This window comes from Penicillium taxi, assembly GCF_028828555.1.
Source record: "Penicillium taxi strain IBT 34144 chromosome Unknown utg000005l_segment0_segment0, whole genome shotgun sequence".
NCBI classification, from domain to species: Eukaryota; Fungi; Ascomycota; class Eurotiomycetes; order Eurotiales; family Aspergillaceae; genus Penicillium; species Penicillium taxi.
In genome coordinates this window covers 558,959-579,152 of record NW_026643207.1, presented here as the reverse complement: position 1 = coordinate 579,152, position 20,194 = coordinate 558,959, and the positions used below count along the sequence as shown (strand labels likewise).

Genomic DNA, 20,194 nt, shown 5'->3' with positions numbered 1-20,194 from the left:
CAGTGCAAACCGATATTGGAACTAGTACATAGATCTTCAGTGATTGGAATCAAGAAGACTCGAGAGAAAGATTCAGTCTCCCAGAAGCTACTCAGATATGACTATGATATTATCGAATGGCATTATTTGGACCCTGGTCAAGTACCAACTCCCTGAAGGTTTCTCTCTTTTTTTTTTTTTTTTATCATGTACTCCACGTATTTTGGAGATTGGTCTTTTCGCGACAGCTTGAGCTCAGCGGAGATCAAACAGAAGCACCCATTACTTTTAAATCAAGATCTGAATTTCTATACGAAGTAAAATTGATATCAATGTCGGGAATGGGAATGAATAGCAATCCTGGACTCATAAGCGTTTCCACCTTCCAATATGTCAACATTCCTTGAAATTTGAGAAGATCTCGACATCAGTGCCATATAAATTATAATTTAGAGTGAATTCAATAATTGCCCCGCAACTGAATATTCACCAACGTAGGCAACGGCAACGACGAAGGATACTCTTTAGGGCAACGACGGTGCCAAGACTGGATTATATAATCCTACTTTGCCACCGGATTTTGATATTCCTACAGTCGCGTGTTTTCTCTGATACAATAAAAACAACTCGTCTTGTATCTGTTTATTTCGGCTCTCAATGATTTATTGAACTTGAGCGAGCAAATATTTCAAGTTTTCAACTACCTATACTTCGTCTTTCCTCTCCACCGTCCTTGCATTAATTTGAACAAGATTTCTCACAGCTTTCTTTTTGCTGAAAACGTTTGATTCATCAATATTCATATCCCTGACCTTTATCTCTGAATTCTTATTCTTAAAGAGAATTCCACTTCCTCTGTTGCCGGTAGTTCTCCACCATCGTCGATATGGACATCCCGGGATATTACTACGGTACGACTTTCCCCTTTCAAATACTTAATATTGAACTCGCACTAATATCATTTACAACAGATGATGCAAAGAAGAAATACTTCAAGATACAAGCCAACCACGTTGCTGTGTCGGGAGCCGAGTACTCCACTGAAGCCGTGAAGAGGAAGCGCACAGAGCAAGCCGTAGGCATATATCTTTTCAATTCTAAGAGCCTGCTATTAACCTTGATAGTCTGACCTTGAGAGTCGCAAGATGTTGGAACGTATGTCGAAAGAAAGGGTGACTAAATCTCCCCTGCTGCTCCGTCCTATTTTGCGCTTGGGGAGAGAGGTTGCTTCCTCGATCCTCACTACGGCGGCAACCAAGGAGCATCAGGCCTCTCTCTATGCAAGCCAATTGAAACAGAAGCAACTTTTCCGCTTTTCGAAAATCTCTCGTGGCGGAAATATTACAGATGTTATTCGAATCCCCGGTTCCGGGGATCTACTCGCATCTGCAAATGTTGGAACTAGTTCTGTTCTTGCCATATGTTTCTCGCGGCCAATGGATATCGAAGATAGCGCCGAGAAGTGCTTTCAAAAATGGTCCTATCGTCCTGAACGGGAACATCTTATTTTCGCGGATGATGTCAGAGTGAGTAGGCCCATTTAACACGTATCTCCATCTACTCATAGCTCCTCATTCAGATCTCGTCAATTGCATACAGCCCGGCAGGTTGCCTATTGTAGGATCTCCCCGAGGTTGAATTATCTATGGCTTTGACGCTAACAGCACTAGAAAAACAACAGACGGTGAGTTGGGTTCACAATTGAGAATACGGCATATCATTCCAGACCGTGGTCCAAACCACACACTAGATAGTTGGCAGCCACACTCGCCCATCAGACTTGATAATGAGATAATATGGTGTTCTTCTGCTTGCCCCAGCAGCGATAAAGCCATCTTTGCATGTGGCGCGCAATCTTCCATTTTTACGCTCGAATGCGGGATGAGCATGAGTCTATCTCGTCCTCGTGACAATTATCCCAAGGATATCATGGCTTTGGAATGGCTGTCCACATCAGTTATCGCAGGTGGTTCAAGAGATTCTTCAATTTTCTTGCATGATTACCGCAGTGGTGGCTATGCTTCTCGGCTACAACACCCGTCGTCGGTGGTGAAAATTCGCAAGGTTGACGATTATCGGCTTCTCGTTTCAGGTCGTGGCATGGTAAGCGTAGACCATTCATTTATTCTGCCTGCCAGAAGTTATGTAGTAGCTGACAGTGCGTGACTAGTTGAACATGTACGACCTGCGATTCGCGAAAAATGGTGTACAGGATAATCCTCTGCCATTGACTAAGAAGCACACTTCCACCCGTCCCTACCTCGAATTCCCGGAGTACGCAAAGAACAGCCATGATACGAACAGCTTTTTACTCGACTTTGACGTGAGCCCAGAGCTTGGTTTGGTGGCGAGTGGTAAGACCGTCCCATCCCCATATCCCAGTAACATTACTAACTGTTGATACAGTTGGACGTGGTAACGCACCCGTTCTCTTCTCTTTACAAACAGCAAATGCTATTCCCTCTCCGATATCCCAATCGACATCCTACGCAGGAATTGATCCAACAAAGGTGAAGTTTGAGTCTTTCGAGGAAGGCGATTTCAATGCCCCTAAGACGCCTACGTTGTTGGCTTGGTCGAAGCAAGTTGTGGACCAGTGGTCCTGGTAGTTAATGATAACCCTGAACGATACCCAAATATACCCGGAGGAATGATTTACGTCGGCTGCGGCCCAACACCTTACTTCCATACTTTGACAGGAGCGAGTAAATCGAGAATACTTCAATTCAATATGGTATCAGAATAATAGGTTGTGAGCTTCTCTCAAAGAACCAATCATCTCAAAAACAGATATTCACCAGACGCCTTGCTAAAAAAGGGATAATAAATGCAGAACAGGATGTAATAGATTAAACACCGATTGTTTGCAGCCGCTTAAACAAAAATTTGTTGCACCAGAGCTCTTCATTCATCGTCGGTGGCTGTACCGTCCTCATTGTCGTCATCATCGTCATCGGCACCGCTGTCGGAGTCATTGCTATCGTCCAGTCCTGGGACACCTCGCCACTCAACGTAATCACCTTCCAGCCAACGTCGGCTGCGAGGCAGTTGATAAGGATCAAAAGGGAAATATGCATCAAGCTGGTAGCCAAGATGGTCACCTGCATGAACGTCGCGGCTGGAGATGGAAGATATGCTTCGGAAGCCAGTAATTCGAAGACGCTTGTTGGTTTCGATAAGGGAATATACATAGAGCAATTGGAAGTGGTGGGCGATACGTGCAAACTCCGTGACAATACCAGGAGAGCAAATCTTCAGAGGGTTCAGTCGCGAGTAGATCGCCTTGTGCAGGAATTCCTTGACATTCGGCGGGAACGTGATCTGGCTCGGTTCCAGTTCCTCGATCTGCTCAATGCTGTCTCCTTCAATGGATGCATTGGTCAGGTCACGCCAGCGGAAGCAGAAGATATAGAGGATAGCCTGCGCGGTTGAGTAGAATGGAGCGTAGCGACGAAGGTCAGGGCCGCGGCAGCCATTCTCATAATCCCGGCGCATGGTGTTCAGGTGCATGAGCAGCAGGTCGAAAACATCACGAACGACATCACTGGCAATGTGGGCACCACGGGCCACGAAACTTGCCAGGTATGCGGCAGCTGACTGGCGCATGATACCTGGCTGCAGCTTGTTGAAGATCAATTGGATGCAAGCAGAGGCGAATCGATCCACGAGGGCTGGGGAGCATTGGGAGAAGTGGAAAAGGAGAAACTGAGTGTGTCGGGAGTGGTAGGTCGGGAGGATAATGCTCTGGAAATGGCTCAGGAGGAGGTCCAAAGCGTTTTCTTTGTCAGTCTCGCTGCCAGTCTCGAACGGTGTCTTGTAGTAGTCGAAGAGCAAGTCAATCATTCCGTCAACTTTATGAATGCTTTCTTTGATCAACTGGACGCGTTGGTTTTCTTCATCCTCATCGTCACTGGGCACTGAATCATCATCGTCTTCAAGCTCCTCGTCAGGGTCAGGGGAAGATTGATGGGTCAGTTCCTCTCCAATGAGATCTTCAAATTCTTCCAGGTCGATCTGGATCTGAACGTCCACTTTAACCAGTTTATCGGTGATGACAGAGAGAATATCGCCCTGAAGCTCAGGGATGTAGGGAATAATCTGGAGAAGATTTCGAGTGTAGGCGATAAAACACTTGGCAGGGTCGGTTTCGTAAGGGAATTGCTGAGACAAAATCGGCGACAGTGCTCCACTGGCTGATGGCACAAGTCGCGTCACATGTCGCAGGGCCAGGTGAACGCGTCGGTAGATCTCGGATGGTTGGACTATGGGGTAGCCAGGCAGTCGACCGGTTCCATGGGGCACGCCGGTGAGTTTTGAGGTCAACATCTTGAGCACTAGAGCGAGGTATGTACCTTGCGCAGCGCAGAGGTTGCCCAGAAATCGAATGAAAAGCTTCACATAGGCCTCATCGCGACCCACCCATTCGCTGTCGAGAATGGCAGACACAAGGCTGCTGCAGTTGCGGTCTAAAGAGGAGATGTGTGAGACCAGGGCCATAAGATGATTTCGCAAGGTTGAGTGTGATGGCATTTCATATGCATCATCTGGTTTTCTCGGGTCGGCAGCAAATATTTCCTTGATCTGGTTGTACCCTTCCGTGTCCGAGGATGTGACATGCCGATAGATGGCTCCACGAACCTCCTCTCGAATGACAGCTAGGCTTTTGATGGTCGTTGGCGGCGTGGGTGGAAGTTCATCGATGGCGATTTCGCGCGTCTGGATGCTCTCATTGAATGTAACGCGGGGTCGCTTGCGGCTGATAGGGGCAGTTTCGGAGATCCCATCGATAGAGGAGGGAGGGGAGAGGCTGCGATCAACTTCATCCATTTTTCGTTTCTTGCCGATAAGGCTGGAGGATTTCAGAATAGATACCGGGGAAGATGAAGGTGCAGCCATTTTGGAGGGAGGGAGGGAGGGGGCCGTAAGCCCCGAAGTGTGATGGGTAGTGGCAATAGAGACCATGTCCGATCCCTTGTTTAAGGAAGAGAGAAGATGGAAGGAAAAGACACCAGATAAGCAAGGTGTCGAGTTATAGACATCGACCCATAACACCCAGTGACGAAGAGCAGGTCTCGGTCAAGGGACGTGAAGGTAGTCGAATTGCACGACAAGGAGAGTTGAGTATTCACTATGGTTTCGCTACAACGAAGAATAAAACCACCAAAACTGTTTCAATCACCAAGTTAGATCGAAGATCTTCTGGAGATAACGATTGCAAAATGCGAGTTGAGATTGACATGGAAATTTTTTTCCTTATGGAAAAGCCTGTGGGGCTGCGGAGCCCGTGACCGCGAGGCCCTACCATACTAGTCCTAATTGGGTAATATTGCTATCATATCATCGTGTGCTCATTTTCTACTTCTTCTAAACTAGCTGACTTTGCCTATATCGGCTTCCACGGGATTTAGCAACATAGATCCTGTATTTACATGGTTGCCGGACCAGACTCTATCCAGTCTCGCTACTGGCAAGATAATGAGGAAGCAGATTGACACGCCGATCTAAGCTATTGACATAGCCGTCTAAGTTCCTCTGAATCTAGCTAAGTCTATCCCAAATCATCTCTCTATTTCTTGCTATCTTGACGAGCATATACCTAGAAAGTTGATTCCCTTCCCCCTTGCTTAGCTTTCCCTTTTAGTGCTTGCTCACTGAGTAGATGAGCATGCCCCGGGTGCTCTTTTCAATACTAATCACTGTACCCATCTACTTCTTTGGATCTATCTAACCATTTTTCTCTTACCTAGGTACTTGATGCTAGGTCCTATCTACAGTACTCTTACAGTTTCAGTCTTAAATCAATGCTACTCAGTAACGAGTTTCACTATCTAATATATTCTATTCCTCTAGTCATGAATTAGCATCTTCATCTTATTCCAAATTTATGGATTTTCCTTTCATCATAGCATCGAACCCTTTTATAAAATCAACAATACCAATTCGGCTTTTAGGCTCACAAAGAACCTTCGATAACAGGTTGAGTTTAGCCTCGGTCCAGTATGTCGAACTCCCCAGCCTCTTGGTCAAAACAGTTTTGACATTTTTCCGACTTAGCCATACGCTCTTCGCCTTAGATTTGCTTTCCTTAGGGACCACGAGGTCTTTCCAAAGCGACAACAAATCATCACCATTCCATCGAGAAGGTTTCAAGATTTCGATCCAGGTCATTCCCAGCGCAAAGATATCTGCCCCGGTACCATATTCCCGAAGTCTTATAACTTCTACAATTTCATATAAATTATTAGTCGAACGAAGTTGCTTCTCAAAGAGGAATGAATGTGACTTACCTGGTGCCACAAACCCTGGTGTTCCAATACCGAATTGCTTAGATTTGTCGGCTTCGATTGCCATATCGAAGTCGGCGATTTTGGGGAGAGATCCATCGTCGAACAGAAGGATGTTATTTGGCTTAATGTCACGGTGCATAATGCGCATGGAGTGTAATTTATGTACACCAAACAACACATGTCGGAACAATTTCTCGAGTTCTTTCTTAGAAACTTTAGACTTCTCTGCATAATCTGCCAAATCACCATCACTCGCCTTTGACATAATCGCGAATGCCTCATTGTCCTTTGGGACATAGAAAATGTCAAAAACTGGAACGATATAGTCGCTTTTGATCGATTTCTGCAAAATTGCTCCATGAATCATGTTGCCTGGCTCAGTCTGCGCTGTTTTAACGGCAACTGAGATAGAGCTGCTACCGCCAAATTCTGTATTCGGGACGGTGTATATGGCTTTGTAGACGGTGCCGAATGATCCATGCCCAAGTTCATCTCCTAATTTGAGATACTTCTTTTCAATCACACAATCCTCCTCTGTTTCAAATTTATAATCATTGTTTGATTTTCCTTTAACGGCTGTTCCTTTTGGAATATTTGCAGGAATGGCGAAAACGTGTGGTGGCGTAGACAATACAGCATTGTCCCATGCCTCGTAAAGGTCCCAGTCCGCAATTTCCTTTGGGAGCTTGCGACGTACTAGATGGTTCAAGACATGGTCCTCCCGTTGAATAAGATCTCGGGCCGACGGCTGGTGCGTAGAGAGTTGTGTGCGTGCTTCGTATAACGAGCTGTCTGTCTTGACAGTTGGGGCGGAGTATGTCAACGATATCCAAAACGCATAAAGACTCAACAAGATCAGCGGGAGCCTATTGAGATGCATCTTGAAGACAATTGTACCGACTGTGGCTGAGTCAGTTAGAAATTTAAAGGATAGTTTAAGGACAAGATTATCACCAGGGGCAGTGATCCAAGAGAAATTAACCTTAGAATCCTTCATATATTGGTACTTGGGCAAGGATTCTGCATAGAATTTGAAACCGACCCAGATCCTTCAATTGTTCGAGAATTAACTTGGATCCATAGTGGATGGTAGAGGATGAGAAAATGAATTCGATATGACACCATGCTAGATTACGCAGGTAATGCTGATAACTTTGATGGTTCTGAAATCCTTTAAACTAAATCTTGCCCCGTTACTCTGTCATTAAATAGGGCAAAAAAAACTAGCCTAATAAAAATAGAATTGGGGCCAATATAGTTCAACTCCTACCCTATGGGATCATATCATGCAAATAATATGATTCCTAGGTACAAGAGCCCGGGGCCGTTGCACATACAAAGTAGTTAAAAGTGGATAGACGCTGCTTCATGGCTTACGGACTCGAGGTTAGGAAAGTTATATTTGACCATCTTACACATGTCTCCAATGTTTGAGGAAAATTCACTGTATTTCGCTAGACTAAAATTGTTGCTGAAGATTTGTTCTCTCTTAAGTTAGAACCTCGGCATAATACAGAATTTCGTTACTATTTGTACCTAGGTAAACAGGTTATCACATTTGTCTTCAAACGTCTCTCTTCTTTGTAATTCAAAACCCTTCATCTTTGACTAGAGCTTGCTCATAGTAAGGTCATTAAATTTTGAATATTTCCGGTATTTCAACGACTAAGGCAATACTGACAGATGTCCCGGGCGATATCAAAGAGACTTTAAACACTAGATATTCACGGGCGATTTTCGCCAGGATCCAATATTTTGTGTATGATTCTTTCCCAAAGACCAGTGCTTTCAAGTAGCCCTAGAGAGACGTGTTATTAGGGATGGGATGAAAAGAGAATTTACCGTGACGTTCAAGTTATTGGGAAACAAAAAAAAAATTAGATTTTATCAAGTTATGGGCTAACTAGCACTTCCACTCACGCTGCATAGACTGCATAGGATGCGGTAGAAGCAATTCTGTAAAGACGAGTACTTATTCTAATGGGTCAATCGATATCCCTCAGGCAAGCGAGGCCACAAGTTTGCCTGCAAACATCCCCAGCTACCTTCCAATTCGGTGACCGCAACGACAAAAAGATGATCAATAATGTAGTCCCACTGAGGCTCTCCGAGGTCATCTAATCGGAGACTAGAAAGTTATTGCAGGTGACAGATGCTTCCTCGATGTCGTATTTCGAGAACCGTGTTGCGCGTAATATGTTGTTCTGATATGCCGCTGTCGGGGGTGGCGCGTGGGTTCGTTGTTACGAAACACGGTTCAGCGGTATGTAATTTCCACAAACTCGCAGTTCATCCGTCCCTTTCTTCGGGACAGAATTCTTCGATATGTTTCTCTTGATGTAACCTCGTTCTAGGTTCTTGTCGATGTATCCTTTGATGATCTGTATCTCTTTGGGGGAGTACTGTCTTGGCTGCGCGTTGTGTTGGTATTCAGCCGCCAGCTCCAGACGTATAATCGTGTCCATTTTACACTCAGGTGTGGTCAAAAGTGCCCGGTAATACACTATATTGTTGTTGACCACGTCCTAACTGATGGTCCCAACCAAGTTAGGCGCCCCGCTAATCAAGCTAGTGAAACTTTCACTAGTACATGGTTGGCCAAAGTATTTCTTCCGGCAATTTCAGTGCTCGTTTATTTAATTGAATCATTTATTCCTTGGACCCCTACACTTGATCACTCACATGATGCCGAGATCCGTTCAACACTGGCCAGGGGGAATCCCCACTTGCATCCAACCATACCCAGAACCAGATCTATCTTGGGATCAGATCAAAGAGGAAGTTAAGGGCTGGCTACTCTTTGTACAGGTATATATCTTCATAGCGTTCACATTTCCAACTACCACTTCCAATTCCGTGCTAACATACAGCCAGGAAAATTGGGTTTCTGCAGCAAACGCAGGTTCCTCCGATAAGAACTATGAGTTAAACCACCGGCGAGAACTGGTGGAAAAGTGGGCTTCGGCTACACAGGAATTCCGTGATGTGAATTCACCTCGGTCCAACTCTGTTAAATCCCTGAAGTCCATTGCACTAACTAGTTCTTTTTCTTCCTCATCTAGGCGTACCAATCTCGTGCACCTGTGGGTCTTCCAGGCACGGAGGGGCCAAGGAATAATGATCACATTGAAGGTCTTCGATACCCAGCCAAAGCATTGGAACGTCTCTACGAAACTTCTCAGCCAAGCTATAGCACCACTCTGGTTTTTCTCGCCCCTATTGATGAGAAACATGCTGCCAATCGGGCGCGATGGGTGAAATTCGCCATCCTGTTGTACAACTATGATATCGAGACTGGCCACTGTCTACTCGATGCTTATATGCCGTTGGAGGCGATCCTCAATCCAAAAACCACTACCGATCCTTCAGTAGAGGATTATCTACCCTAGGCGGATCTTGAGACCGCACAGTTCGGGTCTATCTTTCTCACACAGACTGGCACGGTGCTCTATTGTGGTTATTACGGCCCATACATGTTGGTTGATGCTCTAGGCCTGCAAACTGGGCGCCTGACAATTGTCACCTATGAAACCAACGGGACCGTGAGAGATTCCGTTGAGGTCCGCCCGTTTAATATGAAAACGCCATACATAATCGCTTTCCATAATTGGTCAAGTTTTGACGATATTAAGTATTGTGACGGTGCTTATAGACACCAAAATCCGCCGTAAGTATTTTTTGACTTAACATGTTAGACTAATAAACTGATGTATAATAAGACTTGATATGGACCTACCGATCATCGATATTCTCTGTCAAGCTAAGGACGCTAACCAACTTCCAAACTCAATGGTCCTATGTGACCGAGAGCAGTGGACAAGTGATGTTGAGCCTTATGCCCCGGGCTACTTAGCTCTCGAGGCCGAAGGGCGCGGAGGAGAGTACCCCCTAACCAGTCTCACTATACCAGCCTCTATCGAGTCAATTAAGAAGCAGGTTATGATCAAGATGCAGGACCCCAGTTTCACACAACCCCACTTCTCATTTATTACTCCGGGTCGATTTCCATGAATCTACTAGCTTCAAGTCAAGAGAGTCGTTATCATGCCCAACTTGGCGCGACCCGCGTCATTCAAGTTCCACCAACAAACCACTACCACAATGACCTCCTCACCAACGCCCGCTCAGTAACATGTAAAGCAATTAGAAAAAGCAACTACAAGTGCGACCCCACGAACCCTCCTCCTAAACATTCGACACCTTTGACACCCTCGACACCCCCGCAAGCCCGTCACAGATCAATACGCTAGCACGGCCCACGAATACGGCCTTTCCAAAACAGAAATCGCCATGATGATGAACCTTGGACTCGTGTTCCCGTAGGAGATGACTATGAAAATGACTACGTTGCTGCACGCGATGCAGGCTGGCAAAGCTATCTCGTTCGAGGGAATGCATAGGGCCGACCAGCTGAAACATTGTCATTGTTGACTGATCTGTTCAGTGAGCTACGGCTTAAATAAGCACAACTGCATCTTAAAATGCCGACGGAAGATCTATACATTCGGTTCAGAAATGCGACTTCTATCCAAATTATGATCACGAGCTCCCGATATTCTTTAGACGCATCACCCCGCCATCAATAGGAGTCGAAGTCGAAGCCCCAGCAGAACTCTCATCCCACTCCTCAACCTGTACCCACAGCTTATCCGCCTCCTCGACCTTGATCCCCCGTGTCTCGCGCCAATAATCCCAGGCACCAACGCTCTTCTCATCCTTCCACTGCTCGGGATTCTTGCCCACGGCAACGACAACCTGGCCATTCAGTGGCAGTGTTCGAACATCAACGTCAATCTGGTAGAGCGCCTTATGCTGAACGAATTTGAACATACGGGGCAGATATCGCTCCGCGTATACCTTATCTGCCTCTGTATTCATCTCCTGTGAGGGGTACCCGGTGATCATGAAGAGCTTCGATGGATCCTGAGTATCTTGGAAGAATGCGTGCATGGATGGGGCTCTCGCATCTTTCGTTGGATTCGTGTACGAAGAGCAGAAATCGAGCAGCTCGGTGATGAGTTGTTGGAATTCAGGCGTGGAGACGCAGTTGGGGTCCTTTAGAGTGGAGAGCCATAGCTTTGTTATTGAAGGCATGGCGGTTGGAATAATCCTGTTGTTTCAATTTTGTTCTTTTGGTATCCTGTTCTTTTGGTGTCCTGTGCACCTAGAGAATGTCTAGGAGCATAAGATTAGAAGCGCAACACGTTGGGGCCGGCCCCGGAGCATTGATTGAACCTTTTGTCCCGAGGTCCCACCCCAACAATTATCCACTCATGCCTAACACTTGAAGCTAATCTCAGACTGAAGTATGAAAAGACCTAACATGGCGAGCTGGAGACGACGAAATATTTCATCTGTGCGTGACAAATTGTCACAATATCTCAAATCGTCACCCACCGATGCATGTTGAACGGACTACATTGCGCACCATGTGAATGATACCTCATGTCTTAGGGTCGAGTACGGCGTCAACGGAGAATTTTGACCGACTGACTTTGCCCAAGTGAAAAGCGTCCTGAATCTGGTGGTAGACTGCTCGAAGAGTCGCTGCAGAGCTGGTGTTGCAACTGAAGTCTTGGGTTGACTTCTACTTGTAAATTGATCTAGAGACGGACCATCTGGGCAGCCTGGCCAAAAGCAGTGAGTGTACCGAGGTCTACAATCATGGAAGATACAAAGATGTTTGGTTTTATTACCATTACATTACCCTTGCAAGTGCAGCATACAGTAGATTTTTCAGAATCATAACTTTTTGAATATATTGTGATCAATTGATCCGGTAATGAGAATCAAACTAAATCTAGATAAAAGGTCATATATCGTACCTATCCTTACGGCTCATCTCGGATCCCACATCAAACACAGCCCATAACCATACGACAATAAAACCATATAATAAAATGGTAGCAAAACATGATGACAGGATAAATAATGGTAGGGAACTAGAATGGTTCCTCGCATGGTATAGCGCAACAAAAAACAAGGAGGTAGTCCAAGAGAGAGTATAAGAGTTAGTCGTAAACAGCCCTCCAAGGGCTGAGGAAAGGTCAAATTCATCGCCAAATAGCCCGGATCAACCGGGTGAAAAGAAGTGGTCGTGATTAGAGATCCTTATAGCCATGAGCTCGTGTCAATACGAGCTCCTTTCCGTACATCATTAAAAATATTGCTGTAGAGAATCTCAATCTCCACCAAATATTCATTGGCGGTGAACTTCTTGAGTCCCCTTGTAAAAAGAATTTGCTCCTCCTCAGTCATGCCGCGAAGGTTGCCGAATTCCTCGGCAACCTCGTTTACTTGCTCCAGTTCCTTGCTGAATGGGTGCACTTCGGGCTGAATCATATCATGTGAGAAGCGAGTAGTAGAATTACTACGCGGTGAGTTCAGCGAGTGCAGTGGCGGTGGCGACATCCTCCTCTGAGAGCGCTTGCGGGCAAGATCTTGGTGTGACTTCTTGGTATGCGACAGGGCCCGTCTTGGGGCCTGAGGATTGTCAAACAACATCGAGGAAGACGATTGCGTAGAAGAGCGCGGGTGGCTGGTAACAGTACTAGTCACAGTTGCAGACCGCTTGGGGAAATATGCAGACAGAGGGTTGGGTTCCACTGGAGAGGAAGAATCCTGAGTGGTGATAGAGGAAGCAAGGCTACGAGGAGAGATAGAATCATCGTCCCGTGATTGCAAGGATGATGCCGATGAGCCGATGGGAGATCTTAGATCAGGCGCGTTGTAGGCCAGCATATTAGTAGTGGAAAGAAGTTGAACGGGGCCCGAGATATTGTCGCGTTTGATAGTACCCGAATTAAATCGAACATGTCCCTCGCCGTGATACGGCATGGGCGCAGACACTTCAGGCCGCTTATTGCGTCGGGTGAACGCGCGCGTGAGTGTCGACATGATGAGTTAGGGTATGAAGAACGAAGTCGGGCTTGTTATTGTGAAATCAGAGTCCAATATGATTGATGAGGCGTTTTCGGGAGTTTGTTTTTTATTCTTTTTTCAATATTTTACGGTCGGATCCGAATGATGATCTCGCGTGGGAGATGATAGCGGATGTGGAGACAGTTGAGGAGTGGGCAATCAATACCAGGAATGTCTGGTATCAGATAAAGGCAGATGGGGTAATTTTGCCAGTTGGTGACTTGCACACAAGTTTTTCAAAATGAATGATTGAGATTTGCCTGAACTTTTGCACAGCAAAGTAGCGAGATGAATCTCTATTGAATCCCAGATGGTCAAGGGAAGGAATGGGAAGCGTTCAGCCAGGGACGCAGGGGTATAGAATAAAGGGTTACAAGAAAAGGAAATGGAGCAGATCAAAGATCACAGATCATAGTATCTACGAAACTCCGAAGAAAGGAAAAGGAATGTAGTAGAGAGAATGAAGGATAAGAAGAGAAGGGGAAGTAGAAGAGTAAGTAGTGGAAGAAGAGGAAGGTGGAGTTCAGGGCGCTTAGGCTTTTACTTAGTCACCTTTTCATCCCCACTTGACTTCTACCCACTTTTCCGTATGGCGAACTCTGCGTACCAAAGGTTGTCATGAGTTTTTTTCACTCTTTTTGATTACACGAACCAGGGACCGAGCAGTCTAGCCCAACAAACGTGGCGAACGGTTCTTTTTTCTTGGATTGGTTTTTTCCCCCTAATGATCTCGCCTTCCTGCATCTACGGACGACTATTTTATTGATCCCGTTCGTGGGGATACAGACCAAGGACTGGGCACATTTACGCCCGTGCTTTCAGGCGCTTAAGTTAGGGGCTGGACCTTCGGGCATTTACACCACTGAACCAAGGGCAACGTCATGAAGTGTAGGTATTCGGAATTGACAGGGTAACTTCATAAATCAAACAATATGGCACATGTCAATGATAACGGTCCTTTTGGCTATTTGAATTTGAATGAAACACTTCGAAAGCCAGTGCTGCCATCATGTATCAGGTAGAGCATAAGGTTTCACTCCTACCATCACAGTCCAGGCTTAAAGAAGGCGGTTCTCCGTTGGTGGAGCGGATCGACATGTTCCAGGAAAACGCCTCCTGCATCGCGGGTCACCTCGAGACATAGTCTGATTGGCTTGAAAGGATCGATGCCGTCTGCGACAGAGGCAGGCTCAGCAGCTGATTGATCTGGTTCCTCTTTTCTCTTCTTCGATTGGCCTATAAGGACTCAATTTCGGGGCTAAAGTGGGCTGATGTGGGACTAGTCCAAGCTCTTAAATTCTTCCTTCTCAATAAGGACGGAGCAGTGGGTCTTGATTTCAGCTTTCAATCGACCTATATCAACATATCACCATGAAGAAGTCTAAGTGTATTCATTTTTTTACGCAAAAACATCTAGGAAACACTCGTTCCATCAAGTAACCTCGGGACGAATGTTTTATTCAGTGTGTAATCCGCCCGGAGTACTCCGTATACCCCGTAGATAGGAACCCTGTCGCAGTTAAAGTGCGACCCCGTCTTCACTACACAATAGGGCCCCGGTCATATTAAATGCTGATGAACAGGGACTTATGAGTTTAAAAATAGATGCATGGTTTACTTTTCGACAAGACATCTGCTTTGCGAGATTGTTCAACCTCTATATGACCGTCCTTTGTCCCATGTTCATGATCCAGAATATCTGGTGATGCTCCACTATCCGATGGTTCAACTTGATCGTATAGGTATGCCGATGAAGAGTCAAGACCCTGTGGGTGCAAGTGGGTTTCATAGGGGCTTTCCATGTGGACTTCATCCCGTTGCCATGCACGAGGAGCGACACCACGAAGCTCTCCTTGTGATGTGGCTTCTGATGTGCCAAAATCTACGTCATGAGCGGCAGATATTGGTCTATCGTATACACTTGCCGGTATTTCTGGCAAATGTACTCCGAGTGGAGGCTCGACAGAGAATCGGTCGGATACAGCAGACATCCAGCGATACAGGTCTCGCTCTCCATGCAGTGAGTATTGAGACCACTCATCCATACGTGCTAGCTTCGGTTTATGCCCCGGATCTGCTATAACTGAAGCGGACATCAAGTCTGCCGGCCCTATCGTACCCAATGTCATCAGAGTCCTGTATAAAGCGGTCTCCGTCTCGGTAAGTCGTTTCTCTAATTGGCTGAGATATCCCAACGGCAAGCCCCTATACCCGTTAGTTTAATAAACTAAATGTGATGTGTTTTTTCAACCCACCTTTTGCCACTTTCTGGATAAGCACATTTAGATGGATCACTCAAGCACTGAGAGCAGTAGGGTCTGTACGGAACTGATCAGATTCAAATTCAAAACTTGGAAACTATCCTACATTTTGCGATCACACTAGACTCAAATCAGCTCTACTCTACCCCGGAGGTATGAGGTGTATACTAACTTTACACTTTCGATGTCGACAAGCCTCGCATGAGATTGTGCTCTTTTCATTTTCATTTGCCGATTCAGCTTCACCTCGAGATATTAGCCCTTGACACATTACCATGCGTTGCTTTAGTTGATACCCAGCCCGTAAGTATTCTCTGATGGCCGAGTACGTCTTGATCGCAATGGTCCCATTTTGCCAATTTTGATTTACAAAATTAAATATCAACAATAGTCAATTGAAGAATTCCACCAAATCTGCTGCTCTGATAGGTTCATCCGCTGTAAGAATAAGAAAGTCGTCCGGACTTGAAAACCACCGGACAGATCACGTGCGCCAGGCTAGGTCCACCTTAATCCGCCAATCGCGTCTATCAACCTCATCTTTGACTGAGTGTGAAGCCAAGGCCATACATGCAATATGTACGAAAGCAGACCACATAATAACGGAGTTTGCAATATGACTGATTGAGTCACTCTGTATGGTCTCGACTCTAGAAGATGTACGGTCGAAATGGCCTCCCCATCATCTATCAACACACACGACCATAATGAATCCGGTTGGCAGTATAGCTCGAGAACTGCCAAGCGACGTAAGCGAGCCTCAACCACGGAGACTTCCAGGCCATCTCCACGTGAAATTGGCTTCATGAGAGAGTCTCAAAACAATAGTTCTGCTAGCTTTATCGGAAGCTCCAGCGGCATTCATTTCATACGGCATGTTCAAAATGCCTTTGCTATCCGCTCTGCAGATTTACAGCAGACTAGATCTCGGGACAGGACCTCAGTGCCGGGAGAAGACGATCGACTGCATCGTGTTACCGGAAATCACGATACGGACGAGCTATGGTCGAAAGAGGAATTAAATTTCTCACCAGAAGCTTCATATTCCTTTGATGACCTCGTCCACTGGACCCGCAGCTACTTTGAATATTGGCATCCGATATTCCCGTGCCTGCATGCTCCGACAATTCTCAAAGTCATGGAAACTATCAGCTGCAAAGGACCCAACTCTGTTAGCAAACTGGATTTGGTGATTGTCCGATCTATAATCTCCATCTCACTCGGAGATAGACGGCAAATCACATCACCCGAGGCAAAACTACGGCCTGTTCCCGCAACTCTTTTGTTTCAAACTGTTCGGCATATCATGCAAGACATTCCAAGTCTTCTAGTTGAACCAACAACTCTTCCGTTGTTACAGGCTACTTTCATGGTCCAGCTTGTGCTCACTTCGCTTCTGCGTCTTAATGCTGCTTCCCGGGTAGGAGGTGTGATTACAAGAACTGCATTTCATCTGGGTCTACACCGGTGTCCGGGGCGGTTTTCCTGCTTCAGAGGCGACGAGGTTGACATTCGCCGTCGTCTATTTTGGTGCATTTATTCTCTTGAGAGATACCTTTCTCAAGCCCTGGGAATCCCCCTCAGCATTCATGACGATGACATCGACGTTTGTTATCCAGGATCTGAAAGACACATTACTCCCTCCCTGAATCCTCTCGATGATCAGCGCCTGCGGTTACTCTGCTACCTTGCAAAATTTTCTCGAGTTCGCGGATTGATCTTAGAGCTTCGGAACAAGTCCATTCTTCATAGTCACCCCGGCACCGTCGAGGCGTCTCATGTTAATGGCGAACTATCTCAATGGTGGAATGAGGTATACGACGATGTCAACCCTATAGAAGATACAACACATCCCCAGGGGTCGGGATCGGAATCGGTCTTGAAACCCTACCACCGACTACTCCTTATCATTCTTAGACATGAAGCAATAATCTCTATGAACCGTCCACTTCTCGCCGCGGAAGAACCTAGTCCGGATTATAACAATGCCCTGCAGACTTGCATCTCTTCTTCGCGGTCGTTACTCTCAGCATTGGTGAAATATATGTCTTCTTCGGACGTGCCACTTACATGGCCATCATTTACTTGGGTTGTTTGGATGGCATGCCTCATTCTCATGTATGCGTCTTGTGAGGGGAAACTTCCCATACCTACGGCGCTAAAATATGCCAGAATGGGTATATCTGTCCTGAAGAACCTTGCTCTACATGGAAGCAGCTGGCCCGATACTTGTATTGAGGCAATAAGAAGCATGGAGTCAGCTTTGATGAACGTTCCCACCTCCCATATTGAACAGCCACATGAGTCAACTTCCGGCTCGACCGCTTTGACAAACAATTCAGGATTGTCGCCCAGTGTAAGAACTTCTTCTCTATTTGAACAACAAGGTGCGGGTGTATCTCAAGTCACTTCTTCGAGGGTACACGCATTTGACACGCCCGTAGCCTCTCCCATGCAAAGGAGCGAAACCAGGCTCCATGCGGATATGACCACTCAATGCAACGGAATAGAACTTCATGTTGATGACCTCTATTCTCATACACCAAATTCGGCGTCCTTAATTTTTGGTAACACAGCAAACAGAAGTGCTCCATTTTATCCGGGAATGCAAGGCCAAGAGTCATCATCGTTTGACCCATCGTCCTTCCTTATGAATGATCTATGGAGTGTTGCAGACGGACCTTGGATGATTGATGGCAATTTACTATAATCAGCTATAATATTCAATGTGTCGCCATGAACAAACTGGATTGACGGACCGGTTGTGGGTATTTCGGACTTGTCTTTCTCCGACGGGTAATGGAGCTACTCGGGATGAGCCAACGACGCGACTTTCCCGGCCTTGGAAATCTCCGACGACACCATTGTGACAACCTATTGGCCACACATTTGACCATAGAGGGGTTTGTATCAAAGGAGGTCTCGGTTGGCGTAGTTTAAAAACTCTTGATATCTTCTCTCCTGACTCTCCTCCTCAAACTTCCTAAAACTGGGCTCGCATATATCTCAAGATGTCTCCTTCCGGTAAAACGTACAGCATTGCATCCATCCCTGCCGATGGAATTGGCCCTGAGGTTATCGAAGCTGGTATCACCGCTCTGAATGCCTTGACTTCCACTCTCAATACTTTCAATCTCGAATTCACAAACTATGACTGGAGTTCTGAAACCTACAAAAAGACTGGCAAGTACATTCCAGATGGTGGTCTCGAAGAATTAAAGAAGCACGATGCCATTTTCTTCGGCGCAGTTGGCGCACCTGGTAAGTGAATCACCAATGAACATAGATTTAGCATGAAATTTAATGAATGTGAAGATGTCCCTGATCACATTTCTCTCTGGGGTCTTCGTCTGGCTATTTGCCAGCCATTCCAGCAATATGCAAATGTTCGCCCTACCCGCGTATTTCGCGGCACTGAGTCGCCATTGCGAAACTGCAACACAGGAGACTTGGACTGGGTCATTATCCGCGAAAACAGCGAGGGTGAATACGCAGGCCAAGGTGGTCGGTCTCACGTCGGAAAGCCGTGGGAGATTGCCACCGAGGTATCAATCTTCTCTAGACACGGAGTCGAGAGACTTATGCGTTTTGCCTTTGAAACTGCACAGAAGCGCCCTCGCAAGCTGTTGACTGTTGTCACGAAGAGCAATGCCCAACGTAACGGAATGGTTCTCTGGGATGAAGTGGCCAAGGCGGTGGCTGTGGACTTTCCTGATGTGACTGTTGACAAGATGCTTGTTGATGCGATGACTACTCGCATGGTTCTGAATCCCAAGTCCCTGGATACCATTGTTGCTACAAACTTGGTGAGTCTATCTCGATTGAATCCACTGATAAGTTACTCACATCCTCTTAGCATGCTGATATTCTGTCGGATCTTGCTGCGGCTTTGGCTGGATCTATTGGTATTGCACCCACTTCTAACCTCGACCCGACACGTGAACATCCTAGCATGTTCGAGCCGATTCATGGATCTGCGTTTGATATCACTGGAAAGGGTATTTCGAACCCAGTGGCTACGTTCTGGACTGCTGCTGAGATGCTCGCCTGGCTGGGTGAGGAAGATGCTTCTAAGAAGCTCCTGGACTGTGTCGAAAATGTTTGCGAGCAGGGTGTTCTGACCCGTGACTTGGGTGGAAATGCCACTACTAAGGAGGTTACTGATGCCGTTGTAGCAGAGATTAAGAAACTAGCTTCAGCATAGGGAGGGGGTTGAGGAAATGCTCGTGTCGATAGAGTCAAGACCTTGGGAGCAATAATGAACCTTTTCACCAATTTAACATGAGCCTCATAGTTTCACGGCGTCTTTGAGCATGTACTTATTCTCACTTCCTCACACTTCGTCATACACCTGGGTAAGGTCTCAAACCCTAATTCCATATCTACGCCATATTTCCATATGTCGAAATCAAAACTCAAGTCTAATTTCAAGCTCAACTTCCTACCTAGGTAATGTTCCTTCTTTGAAAGAGATGTTTTACTATTGTTGAACTTCGGGACAAGCTTTCATGAATATATGCCCAGCTGTCTAATGGGAAAGGTACCCTCCCTCAAGCCAAAAAAAGACACCTATCACCTGTGTTGTTTTCGTATTCTTATCGATAAAATCTTGAGAGGAGATCTAGGTTCGAATCCTGGACTGGGTCTTATCTTTTCACGTCTTCTTTTTCTTACCTGAGCCATCAGGTGATATACAATCATAGAACTGTATTTGATATCAGCTCCTTTTCCAGCATACACTCTGTA

The 20,194-nt window shown here is 46.1% G+C and overlaps 11 protein-coding genes across 11 annotated transcripts; 4 read left to right on the top strand and 7 right to left on the bottom strand.

Moving 5' to 3' along the window:
- Positions 1-865: 865 nt before the first annotated feature.
- Positions 866-2,588, top strand: N7495_007593 (uncharacterized protein; the record flags this gene model as incomplete). The annotated part of the gene is made up of 7 exons (XM_057210244.1): positions 866-890; positions 951-1,054; positions 1,104-1,505; positions 1,559-1,596; positions 1,650-2,082; positions 2,150-2,333; positions 2,386-2,588. 7 exons carry the CDS (start codon positions 866-868, stop codon positions 2,586-2,588), a joined length of 1,389 nt encoding a protein of 462 aa, XP_057059787.1.
- A 295-nt stretch (positions 2,589-2,883) lies between these two features.
- On the bottom strand, positions 2,884-4,941 carry N7495_007592 (rDNA-binding RNA polymerase I transcriptional factor; the record flags this gene model as incomplete). Its single annotated transcript, XM_057210243.1, has 1 exon — positions 2,884-4,941. The coding sequence occupies one exon, from the start codon at positions 4,939-4,941 to the stop codon at positions 2,884-2,886; it is 2,058 nt and encodes a 685-aa protein (XP_057059786.1).
- A 909-nt stretch (positions 4,942-5,850) lies between these two features.
- On the bottom strand, positions 5,851-7,146 carry N7495_007591 (uncharacterized protein; the record flags this gene model as incomplete). Its single annotated transcript, XM_057210242.1, has 2 exons — positions 5,851-6,200; positions 6,267-7,146. 2 exons carry the CDS (start codon positions 7,144-7,146, stop codon positions 5,851-5,853), a joined length of 1,230 nt encoding a protein of 409 aa, XP_057059785.1.
- Positions 7,147-8,948: 1,802 nt separating this feature from the next.
- On the top strand, positions 8,949-10,277 carry N7495_007590 (uncharacterized protein; the record flags this gene model as incomplete). Its single annotated transcript, XM_057210241.1, has 4 exons — positions 8,949-9,349; positions 9,454-9,634; positions 9,677-9,834; positions 9,986-10,277. 4 exons carry the CDS (start codon positions 8,949-8,951, stop codon positions 10,275-10,277), a joined length of 1,032 nt encoding a protein of 343 aa, XP_057059784.1.
- Positions 10,278-10,451: 174 nt separating this feature from the next.
- N7495_007589 (uncharacterized protein) lies at positions 10,452-10,691 on the bottom strand (the record flags this gene model as incomplete). Its single annotated transcript, XM_057210240.1, has 1 exon — positions 10,452-10,691. The coding sequence occupies one exon, from the start codon at positions 10,689-10,691 to the stop codon at positions 10,452-10,454; it is 240 nt and encodes a 79-aa protein (XP_057059783.1).
- Positions 10,692-10,805: 114 nt separating this feature from the next.
- Positions 10,806-11,360, bottom strand: N7495_007588 (uncharacterized protein; the record flags this gene model as incomplete). The annotated part of the gene is made up of 1 exon (XM_057210239.1): positions 10,806-11,360. One exon carries the CDS (start codon positions 11,358-11,360, stop codon positions 10,806-10,808), a length of 555 nt encoding a protein of 184 aa, XP_057059782.1.
- A 349-nt stretch (positions 11,361-11,709) lies between these two features.
- Positions 11,710-11,932, bottom strand: N7495_007587 (uncharacterized protein; the record flags this gene model as incomplete). The annotated part of the gene is made up of 2 exons (XM_057210238.1): positions 11,710-11,853; positions 11,882-11,932. The coding sequence occupies 2 exons, from the start codon at positions 11,930-11,932 to the stop codon at positions 11,710-11,712; spliced, it is 195 nt and encodes a 64-aa protein (XP_057059781.1).
- Positions 11,933-12,377: 445 nt separating this feature from the next.
- N7495_007586 (uncharacterized protein) lies at positions 12,378-13,163 on the bottom strand (the record flags this gene model as incomplete). The annotated part of the gene is made up of 1 exon (XM_057210237.1): positions 12,378-13,163. The coding sequence occupies one exon, from the start codon at positions 13,161-13,163 to the stop codon at positions 12,378-12,380; it is 786 nt and encodes a 261-aa protein (XP_057059780.1).
- Positions 13,164-14,782: 1,619 nt separating this feature from the next.
- N7495_007585 (uncharacterized protein) lies at positions 14,783-15,670 on the bottom strand (the record flags this gene model as incomplete). Its single annotated transcript, XM_057210236.1, has 2 exons — positions 14,783-15,392; positions 15,621-15,670. The coding sequence occupies 2 exons, from the start codon at positions 15,668-15,670 to the stop codon at positions 14,783-14,785; spliced, it is 660 nt and encodes a 219-aa protein (XP_057059779.1).
- A 448-nt stretch (positions 15,671-16,118) lies between these two features.
- N7495_007584 (CeGAL family transcription factor) lies at positions 16,119-18,158 on the top strand (the record flags this gene model as incomplete). The annotated part of the gene is made up of 1 exon (XM_057210235.1): positions 16,119-18,158. One exon carries the CDS (start codon positions 16,119-16,121, stop codon positions 18,156-18,158), a length of 2,040 nt encoding a protein of 679 aa, XP_057059778.1.
- Positions 18,159-18,459: 301 nt separating this feature from the next.
- Positions 18,460-19,652, top strand: N7495_007583 (putative tartrate dehydrogenase; the record flags this gene model as incomplete). The annotated part of the gene is made up of 3 exons (XM_057210234.1): positions 18,460-18,709; positions 18,764-19,254; positions 19,305-19,652. 3 exons carry the CDS (start codon positions 18,460-18,462, stop codon positions 19,650-19,652), a joined length of 1,089 nt encoding a protein of 362 aa, XP_057059777.1.
- Between the last annotated feature and the right edge of the window lie 542 nt (positions 19,653-20,194).